Here is a 25,895-nt window from a genome sequence, read left to right on the forward strand (position 1 = left end):
TTCCTTAGAAACCATTCCCTCTGTAACTCATTGGCTTGCTCATCCTTTCCCACCTAACCAACTCTATCCCCAGCCATTCTCCTCTTCAACCGCAGGAGATGTAACACCTGTCCCAGCACCACCTTCTTTACTTCCATCAAGGGACCCCAGCAGCCCATTCAGGTGAGACAAATGTTCCAGCGCTCCTCTTCAAACCTCATCCACTGCATTTGGTGCTGCCAATGTGGCATCCTTTACATTGGTGAGACCCAAACATAGACTAGGCAACCCTTTTGCCGAATAAGAGGTCTGTCCACCAAGGCCTGCTGATGCACCCAGTTACAAACCATTTTAACACCCCTTCCCTTTCCGTCTTTGCGGTCGTTATTCACCTCCATTGCCAGAGCCAGGCCACACACAAACACATATTCCACTTGGGGCAGCTTAAAATGCAACAGGATGAACATTGGTTTCCCAATTTCAAGTAATACCTATTGCCCCTCTCTTTCTGCTGCCCCCCTCCCTTCCCCCCTACCTGTATGAACATATGTATTGTTTAGATTTACATTTATGATTGTCATGTGTACTGAGGTACTGTGAAAAGCTTTGTTTTGCATGCTATTCAAACAGATCACATATATTATATAAATACACTCAAGTCAACGTCAAGTACAATAGATAGATCAAAATGGAAGATGTAGGGCGCAGAATATAGTTCTCAGCATTGTAGCACATCAGTCCCAGATATGAAGTCCAATGTGCACAATGGGGCAGAGGTGAATCAGATGATACCATAGCTTATGGAAGGTCTACACAGAAGCCTAATGACACAGAGGAAGAAGCTGTTCCTTTTTAGTTTAGTTTAGTTTATTTTTGTTACTTGAGAATACGGGTACAGAGAAAAGCTTTTGTTGCATGCTAACCAGTCAGCAAAAAGACTACATGATTACAATCAAGCCATCCACAGTGCACAGATACAGGACAAAGGGTATCATGTTTAGTGGAAGATAAGGTCCAGTAAAATCCAATTGAAGACAGTTTGAAGTTCTCCAATGAGGTAGATGGGAAGATAGGACCGCTCTCTAGTTGGTGATAGGACAATTCAGTTACCGGATTCCTGAATCCAGAATCAAGAACCAGGGGACATAGGTCTAAGGTTAGGTGGGGAACGATTTAATAGGAACCCGAGGGGCAACTTCAAAGGGTGATAGGTGTGTGGAATGAGCTGCCAGAGGAGACAGATGAGTCAGGTACTATCATGTTTAAAAAACATTTGGGAAGGTACATGGATAGGATAGATGTAGAGGGATATGGGCCAAACGCAGGCAGATGAGAGTAGTGTCGATGGGGCATTTTGGTCGGCACGGGCAAGTTGGACCGTAAGGTCTGTTTCCATGAGATATGGAGATTAGCATTTTCAAACTTCTGTACCTCTTGCCTGATGGGAGAGGGGAAAGGAGGGGGTGTATGGGATGGGACGTCCTTGATTATGCTGCTGGCCCTGCTGAGGCAGCTTGAAGTTATAGATGGAGTCAATGGAAGGGAGGGTGCTTTGCCCGACGGTCTGGGCTGCATCCAAAATTCTCTGCAGTTTCTTGTGGTCTTTGATGGAGCTGTTCCCAAACCATGCTGTGATGCAGCCTGATAAAATGCTTTCTACGGCACATCTGTAGAAGTTGGTGGCAGTTGTTGGGGACAAGCCAAACTTCCTAAGCCTTCTAAGGAAGTAGAGGCACTGATGTGCTCTCTTGGCCATTGCTTCAATGTGCCTAGCCCAGGACAAATTGCTGGTGATATTTATTTTTCTGAATCTGATGGTGTGCACTTTCAAGCTTCTATATCTTCTGCCGGAAAGGACCCATCTAAGCTACTCCCATTTGCCTGCTTTTGGTCCAAATCCCTCTAAACTTTCCTATCCATGTATCTGTCCAAGTATGTTTTAAATGTTTTTATTGTACTCCCTATTGTGCACTGCTGGTCAATAAAGGCCAGGTGTGGGTACTGTCCAGAAGGAAGACAGCTGACGACTGCGGCACCCATTGCCCGCACACCAAGGTTGCAAAAGAAGAGTTTCAAACTGCTTTTCAGGATGATTGCTGATTGAACTGCTTAACAGCAGCATTAAGTACCCAGCATTACTACGCTCCACCCTTTACTACTTCAAAATTGCAAATGGGATCATGTAGGTGTCTTGGGCATCAATGTGCATGTTAAAGGCAATTGCCTGTGTGAAATGAGTGGACATTCTAGTTGTCCTTAAAGACACAACCATGAGAGAGCATCAGAGTAAGAAAGAGCAGTAAATGAATCACTGGGACACAAGAGATTGCAAACGCTGGAATATTGAGCAAAAAACAAATAGCCAGGAGGAACACAGCAGGTCATGCGGCATGTGGAGGGAATTGCACGATGTTTTGGGTCAGGACCCTTCTTCAAGGCAATGATATTTACAGATTATTAACACCACCTTTACAGTACATGGAAGGATAAATTAATTACTACAGAACTCATCCTGAGTGATTGATGGTTGCAGATTTTTTGCTGCACAATTTTCTAATTCCAGACATGTTTGCTGCTGCTGCTTGCATAACATTCACCAGCCCGGCAGAAACTTTAATTTATGTGCTGTGGATAGGAAACTTTCCCGTAATCTATACCTTGAAGATGAACATTCCAACCCTTCACTTTCCTTGCACTTGTGAGGTAAAGTGCAGCTGCCATCACTGAATAGAAATTTACTTTGGATTAATTTGTCTGTTTGACAAATGGATTGCTTTTAAAACTTAAAAAAAGAAGTAAAATTCCCTCTTACCAATACAAAATAGTTTTCAACCAAGGGCATTTTAAAAGGCATTGGATTAATGGTCTCACTATAATGCAACTATCACAAGTTTTCTGCTCCAATCAATACTGATCAAACATTAGACTCTGGTCGAACAGTTAAACCACGATTGAGCAGACTGAAATATTGCAGTTGATAGCCAAGCAGTAAAAGATGATGCAACAAATCTAGAATCGTCTGCAGAGAGAAATAAAGTAACCTGAAAAGATCCAGTTAATGATTGCTGTTTGTCTATGCTGCTTACCATGCTCGAGGGCTTGCAGTGGGAACCAAAACAGAATAATCGAGTGGAACAGGCCATTCAAACAATGAACCCAGAAAACCTATGGGAAAAGAAAAATCCATGAGAACCATTTACGACAAACCAGCACCCTGAACTCTAACCCTTCTCTTTATCGCAGTTTCAAATTCACTAAGTGTGTTTTTGTCCCACCACCACTGTGAGGTGTTTTTACTGACAACCACTTTTAATCTTTTAAGTACTTGGGCTTTTTTTTCTCCATCCAGTTCATTTTGCCCACAGCAACATCTTTTGATATGATTGCTATATTTTATCAATTCCTGACACAGCTAAGTAAATCCCAGGCCAGCAGGTTATCAGTCAAAGATAGAAATTATAATTCCATTTAATAAATAACATTATTGAAATCAGCACCATCTTCTTACAAACTCAACACGTGAATAATACACAATTTGACCATTCTGTACCAAAATAAAATACATCCAAAATTAAAATGTAGCTGATTTCTGAATTAATTTTCAACTTATAGTTGGACAAAGATGACCCAATAGCCATGATTGTCTATATCATAAATATCCCAACAATTAATTAAAAATTAATGAGTTGCTTTTAATTATTAACTTCAAATTACCGTAACTTCTCCCTTATGGAATTGCTCAAGTAATAATTTCCTGTTGAAGGGAATATTGAGCAGAGAACATAAAGCATGGTTTTGATTATTCAAAATTGTTAACAATATTTATTTATTATTACCTTCTTCTTTACACTCTTTTTCCTTCCCTAATCCACACCTTCCTGATGCCCTGTTGAATATTTTTCAATTTGACTGACTTCCTATCAGCCACCTTCCGTAACACGACTCATCATTAAATCAACAGCTGGGTTAGTACGCTCAAGTTATTCTGCCAACTTGCAAGTTGTATACTGTCCCGAGACATTCTTAATGCATGATCTTGAAGTGTTTAAGGCTTGGAATTTCATTGATTTATGAAGCATTGTATGAAATCCATTAACTGCAATTCTGTTGCCTCTATGGTAGACTCATCGTTTAGGTACGTTTCAGATGCTTTGCCAGTTGAATGAAGTGTAACAAATTTGAAATATATATACGCAAGTTAATTGTCATATTGTGTACAAAGTACTACGTTGCTCACGGCATTTTGCAGAGTAAAATATTTATCACTTTGTGACATGCTGAAAAAAAACGTTAGAATGGAAAAACTACACAACTAAAGAACATTAAATAAAAATAGGGAATGGCGTATTTCTTCATGCAAGTAAAAGGTTAAACATTTTTTTTTTTTTTTTTAAAGAGTAAAAGAAATACTCTTAAAGACCTGTTCATGAACGCTGATATATGTCTGACAATGTCCGACACTGCATTAAATAAAAACCTCACCAAATGTTAATGCACACTGCACTATTGAAGTCAGTGTGCAGATCAGAGCAGAACTGATTCAACATTTAAGCCTATAAAAGACCAGAGGACCAAACTTTTTTACAGTCAATATGCTGCCTCCTTCTCCATGCCTTTAATCACTCCAAGGGAAAAATTGTACTCATTTTCAGCAAAACTTACATATATCTTCTTTAAGAATTACACACTTTCATTACACTTACTTTGTAAAAATGTTCCCTCTTTAAAAAAAAGATAGTTTCATCCACTTGGAAAATTCCATTGGCATTTGCTCTATTACAATATCATAAAATCTGGATACCTTTATCACTCAACTTCTCTGCAGTGAATAGAAACCAAAAGGATTCTGCTTCCATTGTCACCTTCAACTCTTGGACCTCCCAACGTGTTTTTGAGCCAATGGGTTACTTTTGAAGTGCAGTCACAGTTCACACACTGAGAACGGATGGTGTGGACTCAGCAAGATCTTTTAAGTAGCAAATAAATTAATGTACGAATGCTAACAGAATGACTAGACGAGTGAACCAGCAACCAGAACTACTGATCCAAATATTTCAATAGCAATGAGGGGAATTAATCAATATAAAAGAATTACCTATAAAGTGACCATGGTTCAACCAGATTGGTTGGAAAAAAAAAATTAGTCATGCTTACAATTAGTCATAGAATACAGCAGAGAATTAGGCCCTTCTTCCAGAACCGACCATGCTGACCAAGATGCCCCATCTAAGCTAGTCCCATTTCCCCACATTTGGCGCATATCCCTCTACACCTTTCCTATCCATGTACCTGTGCAAATATATTTTAAATGTTATTAATATTGTATCTGCCTCAACAACGTCCTCTGGCAAATATATCAAGAAAGATAGAAATATAAATGAAAAGTGAAGGGAAAATTTTTCACTCACTAATAGGTAGAAACTACTTATTTGCAGGCACCAGAGGGGGAAAAGGGTCAGGCACAGAGGTCCGAGTTTTGATGGAATTAACAGATTTTTTTTTGCAACCCTGAGTGTTTCTATGAAAACATTAACAGATGATCTCATCTTTTCAATATTAAAACTCAACTGCATCCCCCATTCAGCCACTTTTTCAAAGGATCACATTCAATTGATTTTCTAAAGAAAGACAATTTCCAATCTACACTCGGCCTGGTCTGTAAATGGTAACAGATCAACAATTATGTCGTTGATCCATCCATCGACACAGGACTGGGCCAATCTATGATAACATTGCAAAAGGAGTAAAAGCTGACAGGTCCCTTGGCATCAATCTGGATAACATACACGGGTAGGACAAAGGCTCACTTGCTGGAGTGCATTAGTATTTGGGAGAGCTGTCACATAGACTAGTCACCTGGTCACACATACAGAATTATACCTGTTCGCTTATTCTTTGGACTCCATTAAGATTCCAGGATGCAATTTGACCTTCCACCAAAATATCTGGTTCCAAATATGGAAACAAGCAACTTACAGTTGGAAAGGAAGAGTCTTGGAAATCTGAACATTAAATCTGGACCCCAGATTGTCTCAAATAATCAGTTACAGCACTTCTTAATTGCTCATTGCAATCTATTTATTTCACGTAGCTAATGAATTAGTAAACTTCCATGCTGAACACCTCATGGAAGAAATACAGTGGTAAGAAAGGAGAAAGTAGGTTAGTTGGACATCACCGATTGATCTACACCAGTCTTGAAGGACAGAGCTTAGGCCACAATACTATTCCAGAGAGGCAAGAATAATTGTCTTGACATCTTGCCTGAAGATAACCAAGTGCAGCATGAAGGCTGGGGGCCTAATAAAAGACTACAACACTAAATCTCCCGTGTCAAATTCTGGGTTATTGCCATTAACCAGAAACTTAACTAAATCAGCCACAGACTGGGTTTCCCATGTAAGTGCTGCTACTCCCCAAAGAGGTTCCACCATCAACAACACACAATTCAGTAATGTGCTGTCAAATTGTCCATTTGTTTGGATGGGAGCAGTGCCAATAGCAGACGGAGATCGACACCATCCAGGATAAAGCAGCAGGCTTGATTTGCACCCTGTACTGACATTCACACCCTCCACCACTGGCACACGATAACCTGTGATTGCCAAAATGTATTGTAGCAACTTGATAAGTTTTCTTTGACAGCACATTCCAAACCTACAATATTAGCCATGTGGGAAGAAAAAGTACAGCAGGAACATGGGATTATTGTCTGCAAGTTCCCCTCCAAATCCGTTAACATTCTTCCCTGTAACTGGGTAGATCTCTGGAGCCTCTAACTTACTCTAGGGATACTTTCAACGAAAGAACTGCAGCAATTCAAGGCAGCAGCTTACCGTCTTAAGGTTAGTTGTTGATGCATTTTAAATGCTGGCTGAGCCAGGCTTGTCAACATCCATCTCTAATGTTTTAATAGCATTGGTTGAAGTGGGAAGATTATACCGGGTACCGAAAGAACTCTGCTCTTGTTTGGTTAATGCCATAGGATCCTTTGGTCACTTCCCTTGATAAATGCGGTTCACGATTTTATTCTTGCAGCTTGAAGAATACACAATCCCCTCAAAGACTGGATTGCCCGTTTAAATTCCAGCCAACAATATACTTAATGAGGAACAAGATTTAAATAACTATAAAAAGATTATCATGATGTGTCCAGGAGATGTTTTTCGGAACAGGTCATAAATCTTGCATGTCAAATTCCACTCATTCACTTGAATTAGAATAAGCTACTAATCTCAGGATTTAGTACTTTCAAATGTACTTGTAGATGGAGATTTAAAAATAAAATACAGTAATGTTATCCAGTTTCCTTTGCCCCAAACTGAAAAGTACGCAAGAATTTAACACCTCATACAAGTTCACTGTGTTTATGTATGTGCTGCTGCGGCACATCATTTGTCTGCACTGGCCTGAAAAACAGGGAATTTGAAAAACTAAAGTAAATCTGCATTCAAAACTTGCTTACTGTGTCCATGAAGGATGCATTCTAACACAATAGAAGCCTGCTGCACTGAGAGGGGACATCATGGAGGTCTTTTCCGATGAGGCGATAGCTTAGAGCTCAGGAATAAGAGAGGTCCAATCACTATGACTGGGTCTCCTAATTGCCAGCAGGAAATAGAGGAAGAGTTATGTGGGCAGATTGTGGAATGATGTTAGAGCCACAGGGTTGTTGTGGTGGGTGACTTTAATTTCCCCAATATTGACTGGGCTTCCTTTGTGCCAGGGGCTTTGATGGGCAGAATATGTTAGCTGAATCCTGGAGGGTTTCTTGAAACAGTATGTTGATAGTCCAACCAGAAGGATCCATACTAGATCTTGTATTGAGAAATGCACCTGGCCAGGAGATTGGAGTGTATTTGGGGAGTACTGATCATAATTCGGTAAGTTTTCAGATAATTATAGATAAATATAAGTCTGGACATTTGGAGAGAAAGCGCTAAGATGGAGGAAGACTACTTACAACAGTATTATCCAGGAGCTGGAAGGGTTTGTGGGGGGGGGGGGGGGGGGGGGGGGGGGGGAGTAGATTGAGAGTGGCTGCAAGTCTGCATCTGACATGTGGAAGTCATTTAAAAGGCCAGCTGGTCAGAATTCATGAGCAATTGTTCTTGTGAGGAAGAAAGACAAGGTTCTGGAATCTTGAACGATGAGAGGTGTTGTAAATTTGTTAAAAGGGAGCATATTAAATATTGAGGAAGCTGAAATCAGATAGGGCCTTTGAGGAATAAAAAGAAAGCAGGGAAAAACAGAATTAGGAAACTCACAAGTAGGGAACCAGGAGGGTTAAAAAGGGCATGAAGTGTCGTTGGTGAGTAGGACGAAGGAGAATCCCAAGGTAATTTATACACACATTAAAAACAAGAGGGCAATGAAGGAATAGCTCAAGGATAATTGAGAGAATTTGTGCCTGGAACCAGAGGAAGTGGGCAATATATTAAATTAGTACTTTTCCTTGGTACTCACCAAAGAGAAGGGCTGGGCCAGTGAGATCAGGGAAGGGTCTCCTGACATTCTAGCACATATTGATATCAAGGAGGAACGGATGTATCTTTAGAAGAACATTAAGATGTGTAAGTCCGAGAGTCTGATGGGATCTATCCCAAGTTTCTGAGAGAGGCAAGAGAGATGATTTCAGGGACATTGACGGGGATTTTTGTATCCCTTTAGCCATAGGTGAGGTCCTGGAGAACTGAAGAAGAACAGTCAAAGTTGTTCTTCTGTTTAAAAGCAATGGGGACAAATCAGGTAATAATAGGCTGGCGAGCGTTACATCTGTAGTAGGGAAATTACTGGGGAAGATTCTAAGTGGTGGGATTTACACAGACCTGGAACAGCGTGGATTTATTGGAGATTATCAGCATGATTTTGTGCTGGTGAGGTCATTGCTGAAAAACGATTGCGTTTCTTTTGTAGAAGTGGCAAAGATGACTGATGAGGGTAGGCAGAGGCTGCTGTGTACGTGCATTTAATTAATGCATTAAATTAAGTAAATTAAACCAGCAAGGTCCCTCATGGTAGGCTGATCCAGAAAATCAAGGCATACGGGATCCATGAAGATTTGGTAGATTAGATTCAAAATTAACTTCTTCATGGAGACCGATGGTGGCAGTGAGAGGGGTTATTCTGACAGGAAGCTAGTGACCATTGGTGTTCTGTAAGGATCACTTCTGGTACCTCTTACTTGGCAGAGGACCTGAGGTGAGAGGTACTGCAGTGACTAGTAGGATGCCACAAGGCTCAGTGCTGGGACCCCAGTTATTTATAATATATGTTAACGATTTAGACGAGGGAATTAAATGTAACATCTCCAAGATTGCGGATGACACAAAGCTGGGCGGCAGAGTCAGCTGTGAGGAGGATGCTGTGAGGCTGCAAGGTGACATGGATAGGTTGGGTGAGTGGGCAGATGCATGGCAGATGCAGTATAATGTGGATAAATGATTATTATCTGAACGGTGTCAGATTGAGAAAAGGGGAGGTGCAACAAGACCTGAGTGTCCTTGAACATCAGTCACTAAAAGTAAGCATGCAGGTACAGCAGGCAGTGAAGAAAGCTAACGGCATGTTGGCCTTCATTGCGAGAGGATTTGACTTTAGGAGCAAGGAGATCCGATGGCAGTTGTACAGGGTGAGACCACACCTGGAGTATTGTGTGCAGTTTTGGTCTCCTAATTTGAGGATGGACATTCTTGCTATTGAGGGAGTGCAGCGTAGTTCACCAGGTTAATTCACGGGATGGCGGGACTGGCCTTGTATTCACTGGAATTTAGGATGAGAGGATATCTTATAGAAACATATAAACATTTTAAGGGATTGGACAGGCTAGATGCAGGAAAAAATGTTTTCGTTGTTGCGGGAGTCACAGTTTAAGAATAAGGGGTAGGCAATTTTGGACTGAGATAAGAAATTTTTTTTTAACCCAGAGAGTTGTGAATCTGTGGAATTCTCTGCCACAGAAGGCAGTGGAGGCCAATTCACTGGATGTTTTCAAGGGAGAGTTAGATTTAGCTCTTAGGGCTAATGGGATCAAGGGATTTGGTAAAAAGCAGGAACGGGGTACTGATTTTGGATGATTAGCCATGATCATATTGAATGGCGGTGTAGGCTCAAAGGGCCCAATGGCCGACTCCTCCACCTGTTTTCTATGTTCTATATAATACACACACAAAATCACAAATGATTTGAATGAAAATATAGATGAGCTGATTAAGAAGCCTGCAGACCACACAAGTTGGTGGAGTTGCGGACAGTGAGGTAGGCTGTTAAACAATACAACATAATATAGATAAATTGGAAATATGGGCAGAGAAATGGCAGATGGAGTTTAATCCTGAGAAGTGTGAGAGTCTGCAGTTTGGAAGGTCAACCGCAAGAGGAAAGTATACAGTAAGCGGCTGTATCCTTACAGACCTTGGGGCACAAGTCCATTGCGTCCCGATAGTGGCAACACAATAGAAAGGGGGGTTAAGAAATTCATTCATCGGTTGCAGAGTTGAGTTTAAACTGTCAGGAAGTCACACTGCAGTTGTATAAAACTTTGCTAAGGCTAGATTTGGAGTATTGCACATAGTTCCGGTCAGCGCATAACAGAAACAATGTGAAAGCTTTGGAGTGGGTGTAGAGGAGGTTTACCAGGGTCTCCACCCGGAACATCACCCATTCCTTCTCTCCAGAGATGCTGCCTGTCCCACTGAGTTACTCCAGCTTTTTGTGTCTATCTTTGGTTTAAACCAGCATCTACGGTTTCTTTCTACACACCAGGATCTTGCCAGGATTAGAGTATCAGCTACAGGGAGAGACTGGACAAACTTGGAATGTTTTCTCAGGAGCATCGGAGGCTAAAGTGTGCGCTGATAGATGTTTACAAAATGATGAGAGGGATCATTTATTCCCGGGATGTAAATTTTAAATACTAGAAGGTAAACAGTAAATCATTCCAGCAACCCACTGCAAACAATATATCAATGCATATTAATTACCCAATATATGCTGTTTCTCATAGCTCTTGAAAATAGCAAAGGGTAAAGTGAGTCAAGGCAATCCATCAATATATATAGTGTATAAAAATAAATTCCTTGAAAATTGAGCATAAAATTAAAGGAAACAAACAGAATCAAGCCAATTACTTTCTAGATATATTTTAAAGTGGCACTTAATGATCAGCATGCACACAGCTTGCCACAGGAGCACTAAACTAATGTGCAGTATTGACATCATGAGTTACTTACATCAATTTTGCAATTGGACCATCAGTGGGAACATTTAATTTTTTTTAATGTAGGGTGTTTGCATGCATTTTACTGTAAGAGGTTACAAAATCAAAGTCGAGTATAAGGTTACTGATTGTATCAAATGATCTGGTAAGGGACAATGGCATCAAACTGACGTAGGATTTGGCGTGCCTATTATGTAAACAACTTAAATTATCATCATTCGGGCAGTGTCTATAAAGGGAGGGTGTCTTTCCGATCAAAAATTAAAAGTCAACCTCAGTTTATCAGTAATCTACAAAACTGCTATTTGTTCACATCACACAATCCCATGGCAACAAATTCAGCATCATAATTTAAGAATAAAAACAAGAACCTAAGAAAGGTTTATTGAAAATTATATGAAGCAAGATATTTTCTAGTTAAATGCTTGACTGCTAACATTTAATCTTTAAATAGAAGAGCTTCTATTTTCAATAAATAATGACTTTGCTCACTTGACCATCCAACAGACTCCTAGGCTCTACGCTAAAAAACATAAACATATGCTCCTGCATATAAAGATGAATTTAATGTTTTAAACACCCCAAACCAGTAATCCGATTTAACTGGCTGATGGTACAAAGGCAGTACAGTTTGAGAGAAGTACAATGAATAAGAACTACAGGTTTTTGATCCCTCAAGGGCTTCACTGTGAACAGCAAAAAATCTTATTCAATGTTTACACAGGGCCTCGACTTCTACTAAAGCCTGGCTGACAGTCCTCTTGACAGATGCAAGAATTCCATCTCAGGAGCAGAAGTCCGTGTCAGGGTGGACTGTGTTTTTGGTTGAAATTAACTGAATAACAACCAGAACAAATTAGTACCTTTCTCTTTTAAAAAAAAAGCAAAACATTACAATGTTTTTAATGGATGAAGCCGAGTACAGAATAATGGAAAGATGTGTCAATTTGGGCCATTCGAAGATTTAGTGGGAAGGAGGTACGAAAAGAAAGAAAAAAACTATTACTATTTACAATATACATCAATGATTTAAATGAAGGGATTCAAAGTAACATTAGCAAATTTGCAGATGACACAAAGCTGGGTGGCAGTGTGAACTGTGAGGAGGATGCCATGAGAATGCAGGGTGATTTGGACAGGTTGGGTGAGTCGGCAGATGCATGGCAGATGCAGTTTAATGTGGATAAATGTGAGGTTATCCACTTTAGTAGCAAAAACAGGAAGGCAGATTATTATCTAAATGGTGTCAAATTGGGAAAAGGGGAAGTACAACGGGATCTGGGGGTTCTTGTTCATCAGTCAATGAAAGTAAGCATGCAGGTACAGCAGGCAGTGAAGAAAGCGAATGGCATGTTGGCCTTCATAACAAGAGGAGTTGAGTATAGGAGCAAAGAGGTCCTTCTGCAGTTGTACAGAGCCCTAGTGAGACCACACCTGGAGTATTGTGTGCAGTTTTGGTCCCCTAATTTGAGGAAGGACATTATTGCTATTGAGGGAGTGCAGTGTAGATTTACAAGGTTAATTCCCGGGATGGCGGGACTGTCATATGCTGAGAGCGGCTGGGCTTGAATACTGGAGTTTAGAAGGATGAGAGGATATCTTATTGAAACATATAAGATTATTAAGGGTTGGACACACTAGAGGTAGGAAACATGTTCCCGATGTTGGGGGAGTCCAGGACCAGCGGCCACTGTTTAAGAATAAGGGGTAAGCCATTTCGAACGGAGATGAGGAAACACTTTTTCACATAAAGAGTTATGAGTCTGTGGAATTCTCTGATTCAGAGGGCGGTGGAGGTCAGTTCTCTGGATACTTTCAAGGGAGAGCTAGATAGGGCTCTTAAAGATAACGGAGTCAGGGGATATGGGGAGAAGGCAGGAACGGGGTACTGATTGGGGATGATCAGCCATGATCACATTGAATGGCAGTGCTGGCTTGAAGGGCCGAATGGCCTACTCCTGCACCTATTGTCTAATGTCTAAAAACTATTTCAAAATTAGACACATACCCCCATCTTCTCCCTTGCCTTTATACTGCCATCCGCAGCTTACATGTGTGTTGCCAGGTTCCATTTAGTGAAATGAAAACTGCACAAAGGCCACAAAAGAGCATCTAGGAGTGATCGGAACGTGGAGGCCTTCTGGTCTTGGTCAAGGATGTGCTTGGTTTGGCCAACCACGTGCACTCGCTCTCTGTGCTACGCCTATGATGTTACTCACATTTCCATCACTACACTTCCAAATATCCAAGCGGGCTTGCTGCTGTGGACATCCCACCAGGTGGAACGGTCCACCAGCAACAACTACACCTCAAGCAGTTGGGCAGAAGCCCCGTCCACCTCTCCCCCACCACCCGACCACCCTCCCGGCTGCCTGGTCAGCCTTTTTGACAGGTCAATTCAATGGACCATCTTTGGCTATTTTCACGTGGGAAAGATAAATTAACTACTCTAAATTAATTACATGCATCAAGAATACACAAATTAAAAAGAGTCTCAATCAAGGTTGTTTACCCTATTCAATGAATGAGATCATGACACGGTTACCAACAAATGAGGAGCCAGATGCTCCTTCGCTGGGGCCTACCCCTGGACTTAAAGCTGTGGTAGAGCAGCAAGGTCAGACCCGCCAGAACACTTGCTGATCTGTGGTTTCAGCTTTGCGATGTTGGCCCATCGAGTAGCTGACATACTAACCTTGATTAATAAGTGTGTCAAGGGAGAGGGCAAGATAGATCACCGTAGTTGGTGTAGATTGGCCCAATGGCCTATTCTGCTCCTATGACTTAAAAACTAATGAAGATAATTTATTTGTGCACTTTAAATAGTTGTAGTTCAATTAAGTACAAAAATCAGCAGAGTTAATTTTCATTCCACTTCACAGTTCCGACATCAAGGGAACAATCTGAATTGTTTATGGGGCAGAATAGCGTGTTCAACATCACTCGCGTGTGAATCGTCGAGCAATTTCTGGCAAGGAGATCACCCTTTGTGTTATGAATTAACCCAAGCTGCTGGATGACTTGAACTGCACCCACATATCCCTGCAAAAATAATAACATCTCCATTGCAAGCAACTAGGAAGGCAAACAGTATGTTGGCCTTTATTGTAGAAGTATTTGAGAACAATAGGAAGGACCTACTGGTCCAATTATGGTGAACCCTGGTGAGACTGCATCTGGAATACTGCATACAGATCCGATTTCTCTACACATGGTGGGATATACTTGCGACAGGAGTGTAATATACATTTACCAAATTGATTCCTGGGAAAGCACATTTGTTGTATGAGAGATTAAGTAGACAGGCCCTGTACTCTCAAACGGGTTTACTTCATTGAAACATATAAAATTCCTCAGGGATTTATAACCTGAAGAGTTAATGTTTCCCTGGGGCCACCATTTCATTGTTCAATTGCTGGTCATTCAGGAAAGAAGATATTTCTTCTATTTGAGTCACCAAATATATTCAAGACAGATTATTAGAAATCAAGGTAACCTGAAATACTTGGTGTTGAGATAAAAGGTGGGCTGTGATTTAATTGGATGGCATGGCAGGCACAAGGGCTGAATAACCCACTCCTGCTCTCATTTCTTCTGTTCATGTGTTTCCAAAGAGTTAAGAAATTGCTGCATTTTTCAGCAAATATGAATTATACTTGTTGGAGAAGATTAGGAGAGGTACATGAAAATTTTAATAAGTTTTAAATTCTTGCAATGTAACCAAACGTCACCAATCTAGAGTCTCACCAACTCATGACTCTCTTGACCTGGAGAGCCCTCAACCCTAAATTCTGCAGGTAGTTTTTAAATGTTAACTTACTTTCTTCCTTATCTTTTTCTGCATCTTTCTACTCTGTTTTTTTTCTCCTTAATATTCATTGTCTTGCATTATTTATTTCTACTGTTTCTTTTGCAATCCTGCTGGTCCTCCTGTGAACACATTTCAAGCTGCTGATGATCTTGCATTGCCCAGATTACAAGACAGAAACAAATATTCAAGTTGAGGAACAAGTGGAAAAAAAATACAACAGAGCATGCAGTGCAAAGTATCACCCAGTTCAGCAAATTATGGGTATTACTTGGCCTACAAATGGTTTGCAACATTGGCTATTTTTCTGCTATTCCACCCTCAGCTCTTGGGGCTAAAGGAATCAAGGAATATGGGGAAAAAGCAGGCACAGGGTACTGATTTTGGATGATCTGCCATGATCATATTATAGACAATAGACAATAGGTGCAGGAGTAGGCCATTTGGCCCTTCGAGCCAGCACCGCCATTCAATGTGATCATGGCTGATCATCCCCAATCAGTACCACGTTCCTGCCTTCTCCCCATATACTCTGACTCCGCTATTTTTAAGAGCCCTATCTAGCTCTCTCTTGAAAGCATCCAGAGAACCTGCCTCCACCGCCCTCTGAGGCAGAGAATTCCACAGACTCACCACTCTTTGTGAGAAAAAGTGTTTCCTTGTCTCCGTTCTAAATGGCTTACTCCTTATTCATGAACTGTGGCCCTTGGTTCTGGACTCCCCCAACATCGGGAACATGTTTCCTGCCTCTAGCGTGTCCAAGCCCTTAACAATCTTATATGTTTTAATGAGATGCCCTCTCATCCTTCTAAACTCCAGAGTGTACAAGCCCAGCTGCTCCATTCTCTCAACATATGACAGTCCCGCCATCCCGGGAATTAACCTTGTAAACATACGCTGCACTCCCTCAATAGCAAGAATGTCCTTCCTGAAATTAGGGGACCAAACTGCACACAATACTCCAGGTGTGGTCTCACTAGGGCTCTGTACAACTGCAGAAGGACCTCTTTGCTCCTATATTTGATTCCTCTTGTTATAAAGGCCAACACGCCATTCGCTTTATTCACTGCCTGCTGTACCTGCATGCTTACTTTCATAGACTGATGTACATAGACCCAGATCCCGTTGTACTTCCCCTTTTCCCAACTTGACGCCATTCAGACAGTAATCTGCCTTCCTGTTTTTGCTACCAAAGTGGATAACCTCACATTTATCCGCATTAAACTTCATCTGCCATGCATCTGCCCACTCCCCCAACCTGTCCAAGTCACCCTACATTCTCATAGCATCCTCCTCATAGTTCACACTGCCACCCAGCTTTGTGTCATCTGCAAATTTGCTAATGTTACTTTGAATCCCTTCATCCAAATTATTGATGTACATTGTAAATAGCTGCGGTCCCAGCACCGAGCCTTGCGGTACCCCACTAGTCACTGCCTGCCATTCTGAAAGGGACCCGTTAATCCCTACTCTTTGTTTCGTCTGCCAACCACTTCTCTATCCATGTCAGCACTCTACCCCCAATACCATGTGCCCCAATTTTGCCCACTAATCTCCTATGTGGGACCTTATCAAATGCTTTCTGAAAGTCATGTGGGACCTTATCAAATGCTTTCGAATGACGATGTTAGCTCGAAGGGCTGAATGGCTTACTCCTGCACCTATTTTCTATGTTTCTATGTTTCTTACAAGAAATACAAAAGGAAATCCAAACTGCTCAACAAATTGTCATTTTTCCAGCAAAATCAAACAAGGGCGTGCAGGCCAGTTTGCGATTTTGTGATGGGTTATTCTTTCTCATATCAGGCAATGCATTGAAGATAATGACTCTTTGACTCCTCACCTTTAAATTTAGCAGGTTTAAGAAAGTCGGGTAACTGCTCCAAGGCAACTGGTAACCCTTGTCCATCAGAAAAGCTGCTTCTAAAAACAAGTGATTAGTGTGAAAACTTAAGAAAATTGACCATTTTCCATCTTGGGAGGTACATCTCAGCAAAGGTGTACATCGATGGTGTAATTCACAACAACCTCCAGTCTTTCCGCTGAGAAGTTGCTACAAGTCCAAGAGCACAAATGCAACACCAAGCCTTCCTGTATGCTTCAGAGACATGGACAACCTACAGCAGCGTAAAGGACTGAAGAGGAACTGCTGGCAGGTCATATCAATCATTGTTAGCATTTTCTCCCAGGCTAACATTCCTAGTGGAGACCTTGATCTTTTGCATCTATCTCCAGCGGGCAGGCCATGGCGTCTGCACACTTGACCACAAATGTCTGAGCCAAGTAGTTTACTCCAAGCTCCACTGGGACTAGAGATTTTGAGGAGGATAGCGATAACTCAAGGATGTTCTTGTCTCCTTAAAAAATACAACATTCTCATTGACTAATGAAAATCTCTCACTCATGACTGCTCAAAACGGAGTAAGTAAGGACATCCAAGGCAGCAGTCTCGTCTTGAAGATTTGAGGAGGCCCAGTACAAACAGTGGAAGAGCTCTCAACTGCACAAATAACACCTACTCCACTGGCGACATGCCCCTCTTCAGAACCCAGAGCAGCAATAGATGCAAATCATGCTCAGCCCTGAAGAACTTCCTAACAAAAAGAGATCAGTGCCATGACAGTGTCATCCGTGTCAGTGCAATGGTAATATTTTTCTGATACTGGTGACAAACAGCTACACCAATTACTGTGGCAGCTAGTAAACTGGATGAAACAAAAAGTAGCTCAAACAAATTCAAACCCTTTGTAAAATTACAACTCCAAATTCAGTAACAAGTTCTTACATTAATCTTGCTATGTGCTTTCTGCATTATTTCCCAGCTTTTTTAACCAGCCACAAGCAACACTGCAAGATAATGATTTTGGACTCAAAATAGTCACCTGAACAGTAAAGACTGTCAGACACAATCAGTCCATACAGACTAAAAAAGTACAAGATCCTATAGTGATGTTAAACCATAATGTCAGTCAGATTTGCAAGGGCCTCTGGACTTTTGAATTGGTTGAATAGTCTGTAGATTGATACGAATTGAAAATTACTAGCTGTCTGGATTGGTGTACCATTATTCTGTGAATGGTCTTCAACAGAAAATGATAAATTCTTATCAGATGAAAACCATTTACTGGATCAGTCAGAATCCAAGGTTGAAAATAATGGAAGTTTGGTGGTACCAAGTTTAATCGTTTACATTTGTATCGATCAGACAAATATGTTCAATCACATTAGCTGTAAATGCCAGTCTGCATGGGTGTATTTTACCCATTGGCATTTCTGCAATTAAACAGCATGCAACATCGGTTCAGGGGCTCAAAGATTATGATCAAAGTCTATTTGCTCCCATTGATTCTCTTTGACCACTACAACACTGCACTCAATTTTCTATCATAAAAGCAACCACAAATGAGCTGAGATCTGCCAAAATATAAGGAAAGTTGCAGAATTTAATGTCAATACGTAGCAATGAGTTAATGTGAAATGTTAATAAGATATGCTGTTCATTATGTCTGTGATACCCCACCACAAATGCAAATGTAAAAAACCCCACAAATAACGTGCATAACATGCCAATATTTAAAACTGACAAAAATGTAAAGTACTAAAATAGCGAACTGAACATTTTATATTGCAGTAGAACATTTTGATGGATAGTGAGGGAAAAGGAACCACTTTCCTTCCAAAACAGATTTCTGAAGCATAAATTATGTGGATTAGTTCATCATATCACAGACATAAAAATTCAGGGCAAAATGAGAAAAGCAATCAACGCAATGATTAGTGTGTTAAACTACATACACATCCTTGTACCGATACTGAGTCACAATCACAAAGATTAATTGTCACTATCTTTGAAGTTCAGATTCTGACCTTGGAGAAGCCTGGTTATAGGGTGATTTCACGAAAGGTCACTGGAGCGTAAATCCCCACTCACGTGACCGAAAATTTTAACTGGGGGACAAGCGTCACTTCCGGTACATGTTAGTGGATGGGAAAACACGCACTTTCACACCCGTTAAAAACATCGAAAACGGCCAGGTTTTGAGCTGCAATTAACGGAGCCAGTCGGGGTGACCGTGAGGAACAGCTACCTAAATTTACAGTCCAAAAAAAAGATAGAAACTAAGGTAAATACAAGAGTGAGCTGAAGGTGTAAATACAGCGGAAGTGCTAGCGGACTTTTTTCTTGGAGATTTAAAGATCCAAAATATCGGGAATTATCGCGTTTGCTCGCTGCATTTCATCAAAAGTGGCATTATTGACTTTTTATCTTTATTCATTTGTTATATGAAAAGTATTAAAAGTTAGAAACCCGTCAGTAAAATTGCAAAATCGCCCATGGTTCTCGGGTGGGTTTTAACATGCAAAATGAAAACGGTTCTGAAGCTCCATTTACTTTTAAATAATCGTAAACTTGCATCTCAGTAAAATTTATTTCAAAACGCATTGATAGTTTACGATTATTTAAATGGTAAATGGAGCTTCAGAAGCGTGTTCATTTTGCATGTTAAAACCCACCCGAGAACCATGGGCGATTTTGCAATTTTACTGACGGGTTTCTAACTTTTAATACTTTTCATATAACAAATGAATAAAGATAAAAAGTCAATAATGCCACTTTTGATGAAATGCAGCGAGCAAACGCGATAATTCCCGATATTTTGGATCTTTAAATCTCCAAGAAAAAAGTCCGCTAGCACTTCCGCTGTATTTACACCTTCAGCTCACTCTTGTATTTACCTTAGTTTCTATCTTTTTTTTGGACTGTAAATTTAGGTAGCTGTGCCTCACGGTCACCCCGACTGGCTCCGTAAATTGCAGCTCAAAACCTGGCCGTTTTCGATGTTTTTAACGGGTGTGAAAGTGCGTGTTTTCCCATTCACTAACATGTACCGGAAGTGACGCTTGTCCCCCAGTTAAAATTTTCGGTCACGTGAGTGGGGATTTACGCTCCAGTGACCTTTCGTGAAATCACCCTATATTTTCAGGACCTTCCTGAATGGCTTGTTGGGATTTGAGACTTTCATGTAAAACCAATTCTCTTTGAAATTACTATGTAAATAAGGAGACAATTTGTCAGAAGCTGTTTGATTACAAGACAACCTCCAAAACCCAGATTTTAATGGTAGTCAATTTAGTCTGATAATGATCTTGTGAAGTGTCGTGGCATGTTTTGCTGTGTTAATACCATTCAATTGTTGACCGGTTGTCGGAGGTTTGCAGTGAATCAAATTTTTACCATACTTTTTTTTCAAATGGATCTTAAGGTGAGTCACAAAAGATGAGCGCCTGATAACCTGGACAAGCATGGGTAGAATTGATATGGAGAGGATAGGACCAGAGGCCATAGCCTCAGAATAAAAGGATGTACCTTTAGAAAGGAGATGAAGAGGAATTTCTTTAGTCAGAGGGTGGTGAATCAAAGGAATTCATTGCCACATACAGCTGTGGAGGTCAAGCCAATGAATATCTTAATAGATTCTTGATTAGTACGGGGGTCAGGGCTTATGCGGAGAAGGCAGGAGAATGGGGTGAGAGGGAAAGATAGACCAGCCATGATTGAATGGCAGTGTAGACTTGATAGGTCGAATAGCCTCATTCTGCTCCGATAACTTATGAACTGATTGGAGATTCCCTAGTATTCAATGTACAATCGGCCAAGTGAATAAAGCCAGATGATGAGTGCTGGGAGTGATTAGTGAGAATGGGAGATTTAATCCAGGGAATCTTCAATTAGAATCAATGGTTCTGGATGGATGAGCTTTGGTGAAGAACAGGACAGATATCTTTACTTACAAATGTGGAGTTTTGTAAATGTTAATGTAGAAAATTGTCACGTTTTTGCCAATCACGTTTTTTTTATAATGGCACAGTTTATAGTCACTGCAAATTGTTCAGCTTCTTAAAATCCAGAAAGACATTTTACTTGCACGGATGCTGCATGGCCGGTGCATACCTGGTCTAAAATGTTTTTAACAATACAAATCAGCAATTTGACTCAAGATATTGTGATGCAATGTATTAATTAGGAATTAACTATCTATATTTTTTTAAAGGTGTAATCTGACAGATTTTACCATCATCATCAAGGTGGCTAAGAACTAAATAGTTTCTAATAACATAATTCCTGGTACAACACAATAAAGTTACCAATCTTCATAACATTCATCAAAATTAACTGAGAACATTATCAGGATTGCATTTTACAAATAGTTAATTTTGTTGACTATTATTTCCTTGGCAAATACTATAGTGAACAGAATTTAAAGGCAGGGAAAAATAGTCAATAAAAATAATCTATACACTTAATTTAAAAAGCAGTATATCAATTGATCCAAATACAATAGCCCAAATCCAGCATTTTTAAACATTTATAATAATTTTGTAAACAATATCGCATAAAACTCAAATATTTGTCATAACACCATAATAATAAATAATGGTGTTCAATCCCATCCCTTACAAATTTCATAGCAGTACATATTGCCCTCTGACCCACCTCTCCACAAGGGTCAGTAATCCATTTCCACACAACATTGCAAATACACAAGGCCTGTAAATGGCTCAATCAGGAATGACCACTCCCGTCTACAGAGGACAGCTTTATAACAGCAGGCAAGAACAAACAGCTTATTTCCCATCACATTCCTCTTGAAACACGGGCATTCAAGTAAGATAGCCAAGCATGTTGCGATTAGATTTATTTTTAATCTGGAATTTCGTGTGAACACACTGATGATTCCCAGGCAATCTTGGGTTTTCAGAAGTGCTTATAGGATAGGTGTTGGTATGAGGGAAGCAAGAGGAAGAGGGGGTAAAATGTAACAATCAGAAACCCAATGCAAATGTACCCATTTCTAGTTGCGGTATTGATGTGCTGAGCTGGCAATTAAGCTGATCTTCTGAGTCAGTCCAATATTAAATATGAGCAGGCCAGCCTCAATCGTAACTAGAATTTTACTTTTAACTCCGAAGGATTATATTGCCCAGGAATCATAAAAAGCGCCTGGATGTGAGCCATAATGAGCATCTGATAGTTACCCCCATGAACCAGTCTTTCTTATCAACACAATTTGACGCCTCCTCTTTTCTCATGATAGACAGAGTTGACGTGATCAAGCTTTTCCCTTTGAGAATAGGGAAGATTCAAACAAGAGGACATGACTTCAGAATTAAGGGACAGAAGTTTAGGGGTAACATGAGGGGGAACTTCTTTACTCAGAGAGTGGTAGCGGTGTGGAATGAGCTTCCAGTGGAAGTGGTGGCGGCAGGTCCGTTGGTATCATTTAAAAATAAATTGGATAGGCATATGGATGAGAAGGGAATGGAGGGTTATGGTATGAGTGCAGGCAGGTGGGACTAAGGGAAAAAAGTTGTTCGGCACGGACTTGTAGGGCCGAGATGGCCTGTTTCCGTGCTGTAATTGTTATATGGTTATATGGTTATATGATCATGCATCTTATCTCCTCACTCTCTTCCCTACACTCTCTCTCCTATCTCAACCCTCACATTGTCATTTGTTCACTGTCCCTTCACTCACCCCATCCCTAATCTCCCCCCTCTCTCTCCACGAAGATGCTGCCTGTTCCATTGAACCTTCCTGCCTAACAGCTCAGCTGCCAGATGAGAAACTGGAGACAATTTTATTTCTAAATAGGCTTTGTTGCTGATTTGGGCAGAACAAATTGCCTGATACCTGAGAAATCGCCAATTTCCAGGTTTCACTATGACCCCATTCCCCACCTCTCTACAACTCCACCCTTTTCTTTGCATAAATATCGACCATCGATTTTCTCAGAGACTTTCCTTATAATATCTTCATCTTATAATATTCTAAAGTTAATAATCCAACCACTTTAACAACAAATTGTATATATTCCATGGTAATTCTCAATAAAATGTTGATCCACAAACAATCACAAGGGACAATGCTACTAAATTATCATTAGGAAATGTAATTTAAATTAAGTGGTTATTTACAGATCATTTTTAAACTTGCTTGCTCTGAACATATCTTTTCATAGGATGTTGATTAAAAAAAGCCAAAGCAGCTACGGCCAAAACAGAATTACAAATAAATTCACAATAAATCTGAATGCAAATTGCCTCTTGCTTCCAATTATAATTCAGATAAATACAGGAAAAACTAATGATGATGCTGTACATTATATGTGTGATGTTTCCACATCAAACGGTTACTGGTACTGCTGGCCTAAAAAGCTTGAAGGAGGAAATAATACAATTGTCAACTTTCTGCATGTTGGTGATTTGCTATTTGTTTTGGTGAATTGCATTAGACATTCTCAGATGGTAAAAAAAAATAGCAACAAAAAGACTAATGCAGAATTTAGCAAATCCTATGGAAGTTAATGTATAGTTACAAAGCATCAATCCTAATGAGGGTTTTCACCTCTACCTCCACAGATGCTGCCTGATCGACTGAGTTCCACCAGCACTTTGTGTTCCACATCACAAAGTTTAGCTGCAACCTTAATACTGAAGGGTTTAACGCGTTCTATGAAATCTCCAACAATCCAATTTCATTTCTTGCAGATTCTTAAATGAGTTAAGGGATTACTTTTACCGTATCGATTTGTCATGTCTTAAACGGCAGGGTTTTAAAGTGAAGGAGGCCACTCCTGGTCCATGATATCTGCTGCTTATTGGTCTTTCCCACCTTAGTGCCTACCTGCAGGGTCAGCTTGACCAGTTAGCAGTCATCAGGTTCTGTCAGTGAGCTGCACAGGAATGCCCGACTGAGGTACAGACAATTTGCCTTCTTAGAATTCAAATGAGCCCCAATGACAAATTGGACACAAGTCGCCTGCCACAATCATCATGTGCTATTAGATCACCCGAGCAATTCCTGTGGCATTGATTTTCCAAACCATGTCATTTCAAAACTGAAGTTTGGGCTTATCCATTGCCTCTTACTCTTGAACTCAGCTTCACAACTTTAACATATAAAAATTCAACTCAGTTTTATTTCATTCAGTCACCATCTTTAGTCGAATGAAATGAATTACAGTATTGGCACTTTAAATCAAATAGTGAAAAATTAATAGGGAAGAAATACATTTGTAAAAGCAATAGATCATAGAAGTTCCATGCAATACTTTATTTACCTTTGTATTGAAGTTCAATGCATTCTGTGACGTTTTGTATAGCTCTGGATATTTCAACATATTTTCCTTTCGACAACTTCTCTCAAATATTCCCAAAGTGAGGGGAGGCAAAGCTGTGAAAATCTGACAGGCACACACACAGACATTTTCTTTTACACAAGCAACACGAGAAATGTACCACAAAATATAAATATAGTTGCAATAACATTCACTGAATATTTACTGATAACATTTGGACAGGAGATGGCTATCCATTTTTAATGTTAGTAGCTTAAAGTAATTTCAATGATATCGAGGTCAACATTTGTAACAAGATGGACACGAAAAGAAGAAGAATTTCAATGACCTGTTGCACAATCTAGATACGCATGAATTCTACAATTTATATCATTGATTATTTAGACAATAGACAATAGGTGCTGGAGTAGGCCATTTGGCCCTTCGAGCCAGCACCGCCATTTAATGTGATCATGGCTGATCATCCCCAATCAGTACCCCGTTCCTGCCTTCTCCCCATATACCCTGACTCTGCTATTTTTAAGAGCCCTATCTAGCTCTCTCTTGAAAGCATCCAGAGAACCTGCCTCCACCACCCTCTGAGGCAGAGAAATCCACTGACTCACCACTCTCTGCGAGAAAAAGTGTTTCCTCGTCTCCGTTCTAAATTTGATATTGAATCGTATCAAGTGATAAATTGAAATGATTGCAGAAGTCTTCTTGACAATTAAAAAAAAAAGTAAAATGTTTTGAACGTGAATCTTTACGGAAAAGTGGGCCAAGGCTTACCAGCAGTGGAACGGCACTACAACCTTACCCACTAACTTAACAATTTTGGGGACTGCTGCTTTGTGGACATGAACAGACTTGGAATACTGAATCTACAACTCATGATCAAATCCCCATTGTACTTGTGATGCACGCAATAATGTTACTTAATCAACAATTTTTTTATAATTACTGGTAGTATTTTATTCAAAATGTGGCAACTATGGTATTGATCTGAAAAAACTAATTGTGAGGTTCCATTGTATTAGAAGGAAAATATTAACATGGATAGAAGGTTGGCTGAATGGCAGAAGGCATAACGTGGGCTTTCTCTGGTTAGCTACAGGTGATTACTGGTGTTCTGTAGGGGTCGGTGTTGGGTTCACGACTCTTCACGTTGTATATCAATAATTTAGATGAGGGAATTGAAAGCTTTGTGGCCAAGTTTGCAGATGATAGGAAAATAGGTGGAGGGTCAGGCAGCGTGGAGATAGCAGAGACTCTGCAGAAGCACTTGCACAGGTTTGGAGAGTGGGCAAAGAAGTGGCAAATAGCATACAGTGTTGCAAAGTGTGCGGTCATGCACTTTGTAGTAGGAATAAAGGCATCACTATTTTCTAAATAATGAGAGAATTCAGAAATCAGTGCAAAGGGATTTGGAGTGCTGGCATAGGATTCCCAAAGGGTTAACTTGCAATTTTAATCTGAAATCGGCAAATGCAATGTTAGCATTAATTTTGAGAGGACTAGAAGATAAAATAGGGATGTAATGCTGAGGCTTTATAAGGCACTGGCCATACCACATTTGGAGTATTGAGAGCTGTTTTGGGGCCCATATCTGAGGAAGGATGTGGCGATGTTGGAGAGGGTCCAGAGGAGGTTTATGAGAATGATCCTGGGGATGATTTGGCTAACATATGATGAAGGTTTGATGGCGCTGGGACTGTTCTCGCTGGAGTTTAGAAGGATGAGGGGAGGGAACTCATTGAAACTTACCAAAGAG

At 40.3% G+C, this 25,895-nt stretch overlaps 1 protein-coding gene across 5 annotated transcripts in view; it reads right to left on the reverse strand.

The window, feature by feature from the left end:
• atp8a1 (ATPase phospholipid transporting 8A1) overlaps positions 1 to 25,895 on the reverse strand; it is a 330,023-nt gene that overhangs the window by 43,414 nt on the left and 260,714 nt on the right. For all 5 annotated transcript variants that reach the window (XM_033027892.1, XM_033027903.1, XM_033027886.1 and 2 more), the window contains 2 exons: positions 24,128 to 24,250; positions 3,066 to 3,144 (listed from right to left, as the gene is read on the reverse strand). In XM_033027892.1, coding sequence (XP_032883783.1) covers positions 3,066 to 3,144; positions 24,128 to 24,250 — 202 coding nt within the window. The remainder of the gene's footprint in view (positions 1 to 3,065; positions 3,145 to 24,127; positions 24,251 to 25,895) is intronic.

The sequence above is a fragment of the Amblyraja radiata genome, chromosome 1 (genome assembly GCF_010909765.2).
Source record: "Amblyraja radiata isolate CabotCenter1 chromosome 1, sAmbRad1.1.pri, whole genome shotgun sequence".
NCBI classification, from domain to species: Eukaryota; Metazoa; Chordata; class Chondrichthyes; order Rajiformes; family Rajidae; genus Amblyraja; species Amblyraja radiata.